The sequence below is a fragment of the Eulemur rufifrons genome, chromosome 1, assembly GCF_041146395.1.
Source record: "Eulemur rufifrons isolate Redbay chromosome 1, OSU_ERuf_1, whole genome shotgun sequence".
NCBI classification, from domain to species: domain Eukaryota; kingdom Metazoa; phylum Chordata; class Mammalia; order Primates; family Lemuridae; genus Eulemur; species Eulemur rufifrons.
The window spans coordinates 67,067,939-67,079,910 of record NC_090983.1 but is presented as its reverse complement, the minus strand read 5'-3'; the positions used below and the strand labels follow the sequence as shown (position 1 = coordinate 67,079,910).

At 39.6% G+C, this 11,972-nt stretch overlaps 1 protein-coding gene across 2 annotated transcripts; it reads right to left on the bottom strand.

Moving 5' to 3' along the window:
- Positions 1 to 555: 555 nt before the first annotated feature.
- On the bottom strand, positions 556 to 5,309 carry ERMN (ermin). 2 transcript variants are annotated; one of them, XM_069472430.1, is made up of 3 exons: positions 5,069 to 5,309; positions 4,319 to 4,411; positions 556 to 1,076 (listed from the first exon to the last, which is right to left on the bottom strand). In XM_069472430.1, the coding sequence occupies exons 1-3, from the start codon at positions 5,307 to 5,309 to the stop codon at positions 556 to 558; spliced, it is 855 nt and encodes a 284-aa protein (XP_069328531.1). The 2 variants fall into 2 exon arrangements, with proteins under 2 accessions (XP_069328531.1, XP_069328541.1); XM_069472440.1 differs by having other exon boundaries at positions 4,319 to 4,351.
- Between the last annotated feature and the right edge of the window lie 6,663 nt (positions 5,310 to 11,972).

Below are 11,972 nucleotides of genomic sequence, written 5' to 3'. Positions count from 1 at the left end.
ATTCCGTGAGTGGTCGTAGCTAGGAAGAAGGCCTATAGAATTTTCACTCTGTAGATGCCAAAGAAAACTACTTAAAATCTTTTTTGATGATAATAGGAAAGGTAAAGAATTTTGAAAAGTTTACTGCCAGAGTCTGTAAAATCATGTTTAAAAGTAAGGTAGATTTAATTCCAGACTCTCCATCACCCCAGTGTACAGGAAGAAAGACACCACAAGAAACATAGAAATCATTTCATTCTCACCTCTTCCATGTGATGACTACCTTTCCCAGCAATGCTACTTTTAAAGCCAAATCATGCCAGGTCACACAATGCAATATTAGCGAAATTTTTAAAAGCAAATGCCCAAGAAGGAATCTAAAGCTTTTTGATTTGACGTTACAAGACAAAATTTTTGTCTAGGGTTATATCCTCCTTATTCTACAGTAAAAAAGAGAGTAAGCTTCCACATCTTTCAAGGGGGGGTCACTCAAATAAGGCATAGAAATATGCATATCAGGACAATAGAATTAGCTTCTGCTTTAGTGGGAGTGAGAATTTCTCAGTTCCAGTTAGTTTATAAATGCATCATAGACTCGAATTCATCAATTCTTTGCTTGGTGTTCCCCTTCCTGATTTTCCGGTAGGATATCGTGTTGTACCGTGAATAAGCATTCCTGGAGATATCGCTCTTCTTTCCCAAGGTTGGCTGCTCATCAGGTGTCAGCTGGGAACTGGCGCTGCTCAGTGGGGAGTCCTCGCTTGCCTCATCTTCTTCTTTAAATTGAGAGCCCTCTTCATGTTTTTTCTTAAATTCTATCACTCGAACTTCATCTTCATCATCATGGCAATCATCATCATCATCTTCGTTATTCATTTCTTTATCCCAAAGCTCTTGCTCCTCCTCCTGTTTAGAGGGCAGCATGCCTACTTGGCTGGGTTTCCGAAATCCCAACCATTCAATTTCAGTTGCCTGGTAAGCTTCGTTCTTCCTGTCTTCTTCTTCCCTCTCTTCTAGAGGTTGTTCCGCAATCCTTTGCTTCTGTCTGCTTGTTTCCTGGTTGCTGCTGCTCAGAGGAACCTTCTCCCACTGATGCCCTGTAGCGAAATCAATTGGTGGTTGAGATGTAGAAAGGTTCAAACATACCTAGCTGTTATTCTGTTATTCTCCAAATTACTTTTCTTAACAATCACTTCCTAATATGTGTTTTATGGAGTATAATTCTGTGAGTTCCTGATATATTTTGCACAATCAAATGGACTACACAAATTAGTTTGGAAAATGCTGCATTAAATGCAGTTAGATAAGCTTCTTCCGAATTTATCCAAGACTTTAAAATGCTAATGATACAGGAAATCTCCAGGAAAGTCAAGAACCCAACCTGATTTGATTATGGAATTCTGTTGTTATGGAGTACTGTACTTAGTGAGACTGCTATTCCCTGAGACACACTTTTTAAAATCCTGTCACAACTAGATATGTGAATATGTAAAATGAAATGTTTGAAACTATTTCACACACACACACACACACACACACACACACCTCAAGGAAAATTAGAAAAATACCTCGGGGGGTGGGGGGGAAGCTTTCTTCCAATAGTAAAAACAGTGACTGCCTATGTCTGGTCACACTCAGAGCAGCAAACTCGACACTTGACACCAAGTTTCTCAGGGTTGCCCTAAAGTAACCAGGTATAGCAGGAGGCACAGGGGCCCACAGATGGCCAGGACTCATGTGCTGGCCTAACTAAGCCCACCAAAGCATGCACAATGTGGTCTAATATCTGCCATTGATTTCTAAAAAGCCAAGATTTAAAAATTCTGTTGTGGTTGTACGTACATAATGCTCAGTTAGCCTGTTATTTACATTCGACATGTTCCTAATGTTGATTAGACCTGTTCCTAATGACAACTAATTGACTCCAGTTATTTGGTACCATGTAGTGACTTTTAAAAGGCTTAATTCACTGCAACGATCACTTTTCAAACAGCTAGATCATACAAGTGTACACTTCAACAATATTTATTGAGCATGCTAAGAATTAACCATAAGGGATAAGAGGTTGTTCGCTAAGCTTTCACCCCTAAAGGGCTTCTGTGGGAGGTTTCAGTCTGTACTATGCATGACTGAGAAATGTTGTCTGCGCCGGGCGCGGTGGCTCACGCCTGTAATCCTAGCCCTCTGGGAGGCTGAGGCAGGCAGATAGCTCGAGGTCAGGAGTTTAAGACCAGCCTGAGCAAGAGCGAGACCCCGTCTTTACTAAAAAAAATAGAAAGAAATAATCTGGACAACTAAAAATATATACAGAAAAAATTAGCCGGGCATGGTGGTACATGCCTGTAGTCCCAGCTACTTGGGAGGCTGAGGCAGGAGGATTGCTTGAGCCCAGGAGTTTGAGGTTGCTGTGAGCTAGGCTGACGCCACGGCACTCTAGCCAGGGCAAAAGAGTGAGACTCTGTCTCAAAAAGAAAAAAAAAAAGAAAAAAGAATGTCTGGGTTATGTCCTTGGCAGACCTGGGTTCACCATTTTCTTTTGACAGCATAAGGGTCTATAAATAAGGTGAGAGGCAATGTTCCTCTCTCCTCTTTGTTTTTCCTCTCCACAGTGTTCTGATCTCTCTGGAAGATGTTCACAAGTCCATTATCTTCCAAGATATTTAGTTCTCTTTTCATTTTTTTATTTGTTTTGTTTTGTTTTTTCACTCTAGGGATCAGATTGCAAACTTACAGGGAGAGATAAAAGTCAAGATGGATTATCACTCCTAACTAGTTACATACAACTGCTAGTGGCCAATGTTCTTTACATTATACATAAATACACATTATAATGCATACTTTGAAATCTTAAGCTTTGTTTTGTTTTCTACAAGAACAAAAGAAACTGATCTTTTTGTCTATATTTATGACTCAGGCAGGGGATTGTCATACATGAAATGACTCCTTGAATTTAAATTATAGTTTTTCCTCAGTATTTTTAGCATCTTTATATTTTTCAGTCTAGGAGCATTCTCTTTGAAGATCTTATAGTTATTTGCCATTGTGAAAATAAAAGACACCAAAAGCTGTGCCTGTCTATAATAGAGGAAAAACATATGCTCCATCAAACATGAAAGGATTCACTCAGGGAAAAATTAACCAGTGAGCCCATCTAGTTTAAAAATATATACTGCTTTCATTCCCCATTTGATCAAAATGAAAGATACTAGAAAACCATTGTCTACAGTGGATCTCCTGATCAGAAATCTGAAGGGCTCTCTAAGAAAGACGAGATCCCTGCCTCTAAGAGCTTGTTACATTGAAAGCAGAAAGATTGGGGCAAAGAGGTTATTTAGTTCATATTGTGGGATCTTAAGTCTTATAAATTATCTCTGATAATGTAATATCTTGACAATGGAAATTGCTTGCTACATTTTCCTTAAGTGTCTACACATTGGTCAGCAGACAGTCCTAGAGGTATCCTGGCAAAGGGAGCAAATATAGGAAATTGCCAATCACATCCATGTCCTCCTTGGCATCTACTATTTTATGTGATGTTCTAATATTTCCACCAATAGTATCTTCAGTATTTTGCCTGTTAAGGTCCTAACTAAACTAAATTGGTTAGGTCTAGCAAGCAGACTTCACTTTTGAGATAGGATGTTTATGGCTGCAAGAGAAGAGGGAATGCATGGTTAATTAATAGATTTTACCCTGTACTTTATTTGGAAACTGCTTAAATGTAGAAGAAAAGTCTAAAGAATTTTGTGTCTCTTAGTCTATTGAGTTTGTTTGAAATTATTTAATATAGTCACTTCAATGTTCTTTTATTCTCTCATTTTCTTAAAGAACACAATTAAAATTAACTTTACCATCCTGAGAGCTTTCTTTGACAAGAAATAGTTAACCATTTTGTACTTATATCAGAGGCCTAGAATTTCCCTATAAAGTAAATCAATTTAGGAGATTGCTTTAAACTGTATGTTAATTGTAGACTGTTAGGATAAACCTAGTTTTGAAACATTTACATTTCACAAGGTGCCTCATACAGATTTAGAAACACCAAATCAAAAAGAAAGGTTGATTTAGTGGAGTAACTTATTAAGAGACAGATATCACATTGGTATGCCAATCAGCTATACCAATCCATGCAGTCTCAGTCTTGAACTGTCTGGAATGCTTTATAAGGTGGAACCCACAGATAAGTCAAGACTCTCTTATCTGCCTATAGCAGCTTTGAAATTTTGAAGTAGTTTCCTGGATTGCTTTTTTAATGCCACCCACATACAACATCCCATGCAAAAACTGCCATCCGTATTCAGTCAGACAATTTCTGTGTACAAAACTGTAGTTCTGTTACCTTCTCTGAACGCCATTTCATCAGCTCTTGTTTCTTGGAGAGAAAGATCTGTGACAGCCTTATGAACAATAAAGAGGTTCTCCTCTGGATTTTCTGGGGAAAAAATACAAGATTAGTATTTTAACATTTGAAATATATATAGTTCAAGGGCTAACATATTATCAATTTAGATTCCAAGTAGATTTCATTAATTTTAAATATGATCACTAAAAATTACTCTTTGACTCTTCAGATTCATTCTTCACTGACTCCATTTATTTACTTAATGATTACTTAATTTATTGATTGATAATCTCTCCTTTAATATATAAAGTATAGAACCATAAATTCAGACCTTTTCAGGTATATTTAGGAGGAAATCTTTAAATTCTGAATTCTTTTATTCAAATAATAGTGGGGCTGTTCATAATAATAAATAACAGTAATTAACATTTAGCCAACACTTAGCAATCACTGTGACAATCGTACAAACATAGGTACTATTATACTGCCTTCTTCTGGAGAAAAAAAACTTAGGCTTAAGGAGACAAAGCAAGCTGTGTAGGGTCACAGATGTATCAAACAGACAAGCCTGGATTTGACCAGAGGCAGAGATTTAGCCCTTATGCTATGCAGCCCTAGTAGAAACAGAGCCACATACCTTGTTTGGGTGTCCAGCTCATTCCTAAAATAACAATTTATCTAAAAAAAAAATCCTGAGTGAGTTTATAAGTGAAAACAAGCAAATTAAGGAGAAGGAAAATATGTTACCTTTTAGAATCTTCTCATCCCTGGACCAGTTGCGCTTCAGGTTCCCTTGTAATTTTCCACTTTCCTTCTGATTTCCTTCTGTGGGTAAATCTTCAAGACTAGGTGCTACCCTGTAGTGTGGTGGGATGCCATTGCCATCAGTCAGTTCCTCATTGATTTTAGTGATTGGTTGTTGACCATTTTCAGGTGGTTTATCCCCATTGCACTCAGCCCGAATAAATGTCACTGGAGCATCTGTCATGATGAAGAGTTGGGTCCGAGCTGGAGGGAGCTTTGGGGAAACTGAGTGGGCAGATCCTTGATAAGATACCCTCTGTTGCCTTCACTCCTATAGTTCTAACTCCTACTCTAAGAGTATAAGCTATTCACTTTGGTACATAATAACCAGATTCTTTTCCTAAGGTGTCCAGACAGAGCTTAGAGCAAAAGCAACAGGATTTGCCAGATTTGACAGTAGCCCATGAACAAGAGTCCAGCCAATCACCACCTCCTTTGTTGCTTAGCAGTCCCACTTGCAGAATTAAAGGCACCCTTTTGATTTACATAAACAAAGAATCTGAGGCAATCAGGCTTTTGTGTTGGCATGTAGAGAGGGACTTTCAGCTTGTCAGTCCCCCTCTGGGAACAGAGATTTTTGTCCCTTTTCATAATGGCCCATTGTAATTTTCCTTGTAACAGGAGCCACAATTGTTCCACAGCTTTAATCCAGAGAGAATGACCACCTTGAGGCATATTAGTGCTGTGTAACCAGCTTAACATTTCCAAACAGATTTTGTTCGAGTAAAACCTCAGTTATTTTGTAGGGGACAATGACATCGTTTCTTATTTATTAGAGAATAAAAACAGCTTATCAAAAACCTATAAACAGGACAACTTTACTCTAAATGGTTCTGGCAGCAGATTTCACGGTGTGCTTTCAGGAGGCAAGTGGAGGGACCTAAGAAAAACAAACAAATTCTGACTGGCTAATACCAAAAATTTTACAACTGTAATTTATTTAGTCTATAGCTTCTTATCCTCTAGCTCATTTATGCCTACTGAAGCCCAGCTGATCCTTTAAAACCCTAATATAATTTTCTCCATGAAATTTTCTCTTCTCCCGATAGAATTACTCTCTGTGTTCCACACTGATGCTATGTGATGCTGGTAAAATGACAGCACCAACGCCGCCTGCCCTTGGGGGAAACGGGCAATTTATGAAATGTCTGCTACTGACCACCCCTTCCTTTTTAAATAAAAATATTAATTCTTTTTCTTCTTTGGATCCCACATAGTACAAAATGGTTCCAGAGCCTTTGCCCACACTGCTCCTTCTGTTTGGAATGCTCTTCTCTTCCTCAAGGCCAAGCCCCTGGCCTGACCAGTTCCTCTAAGTTCTCAGTTTTTAAGCCAAAATATTTCTTTAATGACACTTTCCCTGGCCCATAGGATTAGGATGGGACGCTGTTACACATTATATTTGCCTTTCAGAGTACTCGTCACAGCTGGAATTAAACAAGTAATTGCACAATTACCTGTGTAATGTCTGTTTCAACAACTAGAATCTAAGCTTCATCTGGGCAGGGGTCCTTTTAACTTGCTTAACTGTGTCCCCAGCGTGTAGCATCTGCCTTAAACTAGGCAGTACTCAAAAAAATATTTATACACACACACACACACACACACACACACAGATGAGAGAATAAATTTTATCCCCAAGAGAATAATACATTTCAGATCTTTTCTACCAGGAAGAAAAATAGGGTTTGGCGAGTAATTATAAATGTATCACCTTTAAAATTGTGTCTAGGGCTGAGCCCCTTAGAGTCTATATCAGGGACAACAAATACATGGCACTCTGATATCCCTTCTCCCGTGTCCTTAGAAGACATCTCTAATAGATCCCCAAAACTCCCTCCCTCGTCATCCTCAGCTCTTCTGTATCTAGCACACTAATTGTTTGTTTGTTTGTATTTAATTTCTTTAACAAATACTCATATAGCACTTCTCACACACCAGGTACTGTTGTAATCGCTTCACAAATAATGACACATTTAATCTTCTTGACAGCCCTGTGAGGTAGGTGCTATTATTATCCCCATTTTACAGACTAGAAAAAATAAGCACAGTGAGATTAAGGAACGTGGTCAAGGTCACACAGCTAGTAAGCCTATTAATCAGAGTTGGCAGTATAGGTGAAGCCAAGTGGCATTCCTGGCCTGTGTGCAGATGTTTCCCCGAGCCAGAGATCCCACTGGGATCCAGAATTAATCCCCTGGGCAGCAAAGATAGTTGTAGCCCCGAGGGGCCAGCAGAGGGCCTGAGGCAGCATCAAGGCCTTCCCCAGAGGTACACGGCAGCTACTGAGCACAGGGTTAGGAGGGGCCCTCCCCGGAAATTCAACTGGTGAGCCCACTGATGAGAAAATATTGAATGGAATCAGATGGGAGAATGCAGAAACTAAGAACAACAGCTGCCCTTCCGGTGATATAAGATGCTAAAGTGAAGTCTATCAGTAGCTCATGAGTTTAAGAATTCAATGTAACAGAGTTTGAAAATTCAACTGCATCTTGTAAGAAGCAGGCTTTCCAACCTTAGAGGCAGAGGACAGGATTGTCTATTGCCTCTCTAAAGACAAAGGCTTCCTTATACCCCATGGAAGGTATATCTCTTTGTGGTTCTAGAATACGGAAGCTGGCCTCCCAGCAAGTCACTACACTATTTTAAAGAAAAGTACTGGAAGAAACAGGCTGGGTAATTGGTGAAGATTAGAGGAGAGTGTGGCCCTGAACAAAGGAGCCACATGTAGGTCCCTGAGGCCAAGATGGGCAGAAGCGAGGGTGCGGGGAAGACAGTTAACCAACAATTAAGAAGCCCCTTCAAATAGAGGACAAATGCACCTTTTATTCAGTGACCCAGGTAGGACATGGTCAAGACAAGGGACTCAGCCTACTCCTTTGTGACCTTAGGAAAGTGTACAAATCAGGCCTGTTTGAGCTGCAGATTACAGAAATTCAATTCAGAGAATCTTAAAATTTATAATAACAGATCATTTAACTGGTAAATCCAGACTTGGCTTTGTACTTATTTGGATCCAAAGATTTAAACAATGTTATAGGGAACTTCCCTCTTTTGATCACACAGAAGGTGCATATTAGGAGGTAGTTGGGTGGACCTTAGGGTCCAGTATTTTTCTGGGTCCCCTAATACCTCTAGCTGAGTATGGTAGGCTAAACGATGATCACCTCTCAAAGATGTCCACATTCTAATTCCCAGAACCTGTGAATTGTTACCTTACATAGTGAAAGGCACCTTGCAGATGTGACTAAACTAAGGATCTTGAGATGGGGAGAGTATCCTGGAACATCAGGTCAGATCCAATGTGATGATCACAAGGGCTCTGATAAGAGGGAAGCAAGAAGGTCAAAGAGAGTTGTTGGATACGTGATGGGGAAGCCAGACATTGTAGTGATCCAGGGAAGGAGTCCTGAGCCCATGAACTCGGGCCCCCTCTAGAAGGTGAAGAAGGCAGGGAAACAGGTTCTCCTCTGAAGCCTCCAAATGGAACCCAGCCCTGCTGACACCTTGGTTTAGACTTCTAACCTCCAGGACTGAATGAGAATAAATTTATGCTTTTTAAAGCCACTAAATTTGTGGTGACTCATTATAGCAGTAACAGGAAACTAATGACTGAGTTTCCTGCATCTCTGCCTTCATTTTTGTTGACTGACTAGGGCCAGAAAATTTAGCTCTTCCAACCATTTTGCAGGATATATATTTTTGAATCTCAACTATCTCAGATTGCTTCCCATTGGCCAAAAAGGCCTCCCTTAACAAGATTGTATTGTCTTCTCTTTCAACTTTCCAACGGTCTAGGTTTGACTAAAATTTGTAACCATTTATTATAAAGGCTACAAGAAAATCACAAACCCCCCAGCATCCTGATATTTTTCTAACAAGTCTCCTAAAATTCAATCTTCAGTAGGAAATGGTTTGAATGAAGGTTCAAGGGGACAGTTCATAGCAGTGATGGACAGCTTCACAATTAGGGAGTGAGTCCTCACTGCTTCTCATTGCTTCTCCAGTGATCCAATCCCACGGTGTAAATTCTATGATCTATATTCCATTCTTGTTGTCCATGTGTTTTGTATTCAACATTTCATTGGTTTACTCAGTAGGTGGCAGGGTGGATTCTGAGATGTGCCTGCTTCCAAGACTGGTCCACAGACATGGAGTCCAGATCACACATGATTTCAGTCCTTTTCCTTCCTGTTGTCCTGGTGAAAGCATCAGTCATTGGCATCCTTTGGAATGGCTTGTGGTAGCAGGTCACTGCAAACAATGCAGTATCCACTCCGTTTAATAGCATACACCCAGGTGAGTAACTTGGCTTCACCCTTCTTATCACTGAGATTAGTGTGTGAGCACCTGTCTACAGCCACTATAAACACCCCAGTGCATTGACGTGGTAGAAACTGACCCTGTGAGAGTATGAAACAACAGGGTGACTCTGTAGATCTTCACCTATAGATTTTTCTCTCACAAGAGCCCATACACACAGAGAATGAATTGTGTTTTAAACTGTTGCAGAGCAATTGTACAGGTAAGAAAGGGGGAAATCCCCATAAAATAAAATCATTTCACTCTCTTGGCAGTATTTTAAGAGTATATCACCCTAAATGCATAAAGGAGTGTCCCCAGTGGACTGGGCTCTCTGGAGTTTTTAGCTAGGCAATTGTAATTCTGTTTTACTTACAATGGGGTTTTTTCTTGATGCATTTTTAAATAGAAAGAATGGCTTCTCTATTCACAGAAACTCCATAAGTGTTAAACAGATAGAAATGGAATTTTGGGGGCTATTTATAAAACCACAGAAAGAAAAGTTTGAATTATATATGCATACATATTCTTTGGTAGTTTGAAAGCATCTTATAATCCTCCCGGGGAAGCAGAGCTGTATGACAGTAATATCGCCGTCAGCATCCTCCCTCCCAGACTATTTTGAATGTCGTGAGGAGTTAAGGCAACATGTTGTTTTTCAGAGGAGAAAGGCAAGAAAATAATTAAACACATTTTTCCTTAATGAAAATAAAAAGAAAAATCAAGTCTGCTGTGAATCTCTGCTTCTGTAAGAAAGTGATAGTGATGTTGTTATGAACAAATACAAAATTTCCCAAGATGCCTCTGAAAATTTAGCTGAGTAAACTGTCTCAGAGTAAGTAGGTAAACTCACTTGCTCTCAGTGAGTAAAATAAATGCAGACATACTACGATCTCTTATAATTCCTTTGTGTTGAATCCGAGAAAGGATCATTGGACAGCTGTGCAGATTCTACTGACTTTTTAGATGAGGAGAGCAATGACGTTAAACCTTTATTCGATAATTAGCTTACTCACCCCCGGGAACTTGCAGCCAGACAGGAGATGCACTTCAGGAGCCGGGCTACTCAGGGAAATGTGGGAAGAGCACCACACTCAGTGAGCTCTACACCATAACTGAAGTTTAGGCTCTCAGATTGTTCATCTGGACCATTGTAATAGTCGTCTACCTGGCCTCCCGCCTCCAATCTCTCATCCTCTTTCCCTCACCTCCATCTGTCATTCCCACTACCACCAGGTTAATATTCTGACGACAAGCTTCTAAACGTGGTCAGAAAAGAATAACTGAGATATTATCATCAATCTCAGAGGACATTATATGGTTTATAATAAGTGTTAAGTAAAAAATGAATTTCTAAAGGATTCTCTATTTGCCCAAATCCCCCCCACACACACACACACTCCCTCTCACTTAAAAACTCAGCTTTTGCCCTGCCCCCATTGCTTGCCATGTTAAGTACAAATGCCTTACAATAGCATCCAGCTATTAATACTTTTCAGGTTTATCATCCAAAATTGCCCAGTTCTTTTATTTTACCCTTGACAGTGAACTCTTCTGTATCACCAAACATGGTGCCCGTTTGCATTTCTTTCCCCATGTCTGGAATGCCTCCTCCCATCACTTCCCATCCTTCTCACTTCCTCTACTATAGCCAGAGCCGTGCCTCCAGGCCTATCTCAAACATTACCTCCTCTCCTAGGTACTTCATGACACTTTTACCCAAAGGCTCTATTTGTACTTTTCTCTGAGTACCCTTAGCAATTTATCTTTCTGTTGTTTTAATGATACCTCATGACTCTGTCTTGCATTATTATTTATGCAATTGTCTTACCTTGTCACCAGAAAAGCTTATGTCACAATAGAAAGGCTTCAATTTAAATCTCAGTTCTGCCTCTGAAAAGCTATCTGAACTTAGGCAAATTTTTTAAATTTTCAGAGCTGCAGGGCATCTGAAAAATGCCCAGCTCGTGGAGTTTTTGAAAAGATTAAATTACATGACAAAATACATGTGGATCACCTGGTACCGTGCCTGACACCTAGTGAGAGCTGAATAATATTAGTAGTAACAATGCTACTTATTAATATATTGTCAGGTATATTGTCAGGTCCTTGCAAACTTTTTGTAATTCACTTCTGCATAGAGAAGCATAACACCTGGTTCATAGTTTATGTTATATAAATACGCTTTGAGTTGGCAATAACTAGAGGCTTCTAGCATTAGAATGTGACATTAAATGCATTTGAACATATCCCTGGCTCCATTTTCCATCCTTCCTTTATAAATCTGTTTCAATCTGTTTAAATTAAATATTAGAGATTCAGGATCTAAGCCTTGGAATTCCTACAGTATTGGATTGTGGTGTAGCTTTAGAAGATACCCCCTACTGGCAGATAGGCAGAATTTAAGTTAGAAAATGCAATGAACACATAACTCTGGCCCCAAAGAAGACAGTTTTCAATGCATTCTGATCTTCACCCACCCTCCTGGCTGTTTACTGGTAGACCTGCTCCGTAGAATATAAATTGGCCAATACAATCTTGATGT

Excerpts from the sequence above, each read along its gene's own strand:
- ERMN (XM_069472430.1), bottom strand. The coding sequence starts at position 5,309 with ATGACAGATGCTCCAGTGACATTTATTCGGGCTGAGTGCAATGGGGAT. Across the intron at positions 4,412-5,068 it reads GGATGAGAAGATTCTAAAAG|AAAATCCAGAGGAGAACCTC; the intron begins GTAACATATTTT and ends TTTTTTCCCCAG. Across the intron at positions 1,077-4,318 it reads TGAAATGGCGTTCAGAGAAG|GGCATCAGTGGGAGAAGGTT; the intron begins GTAACAGAACTA and ends ATTTCGCTACAG.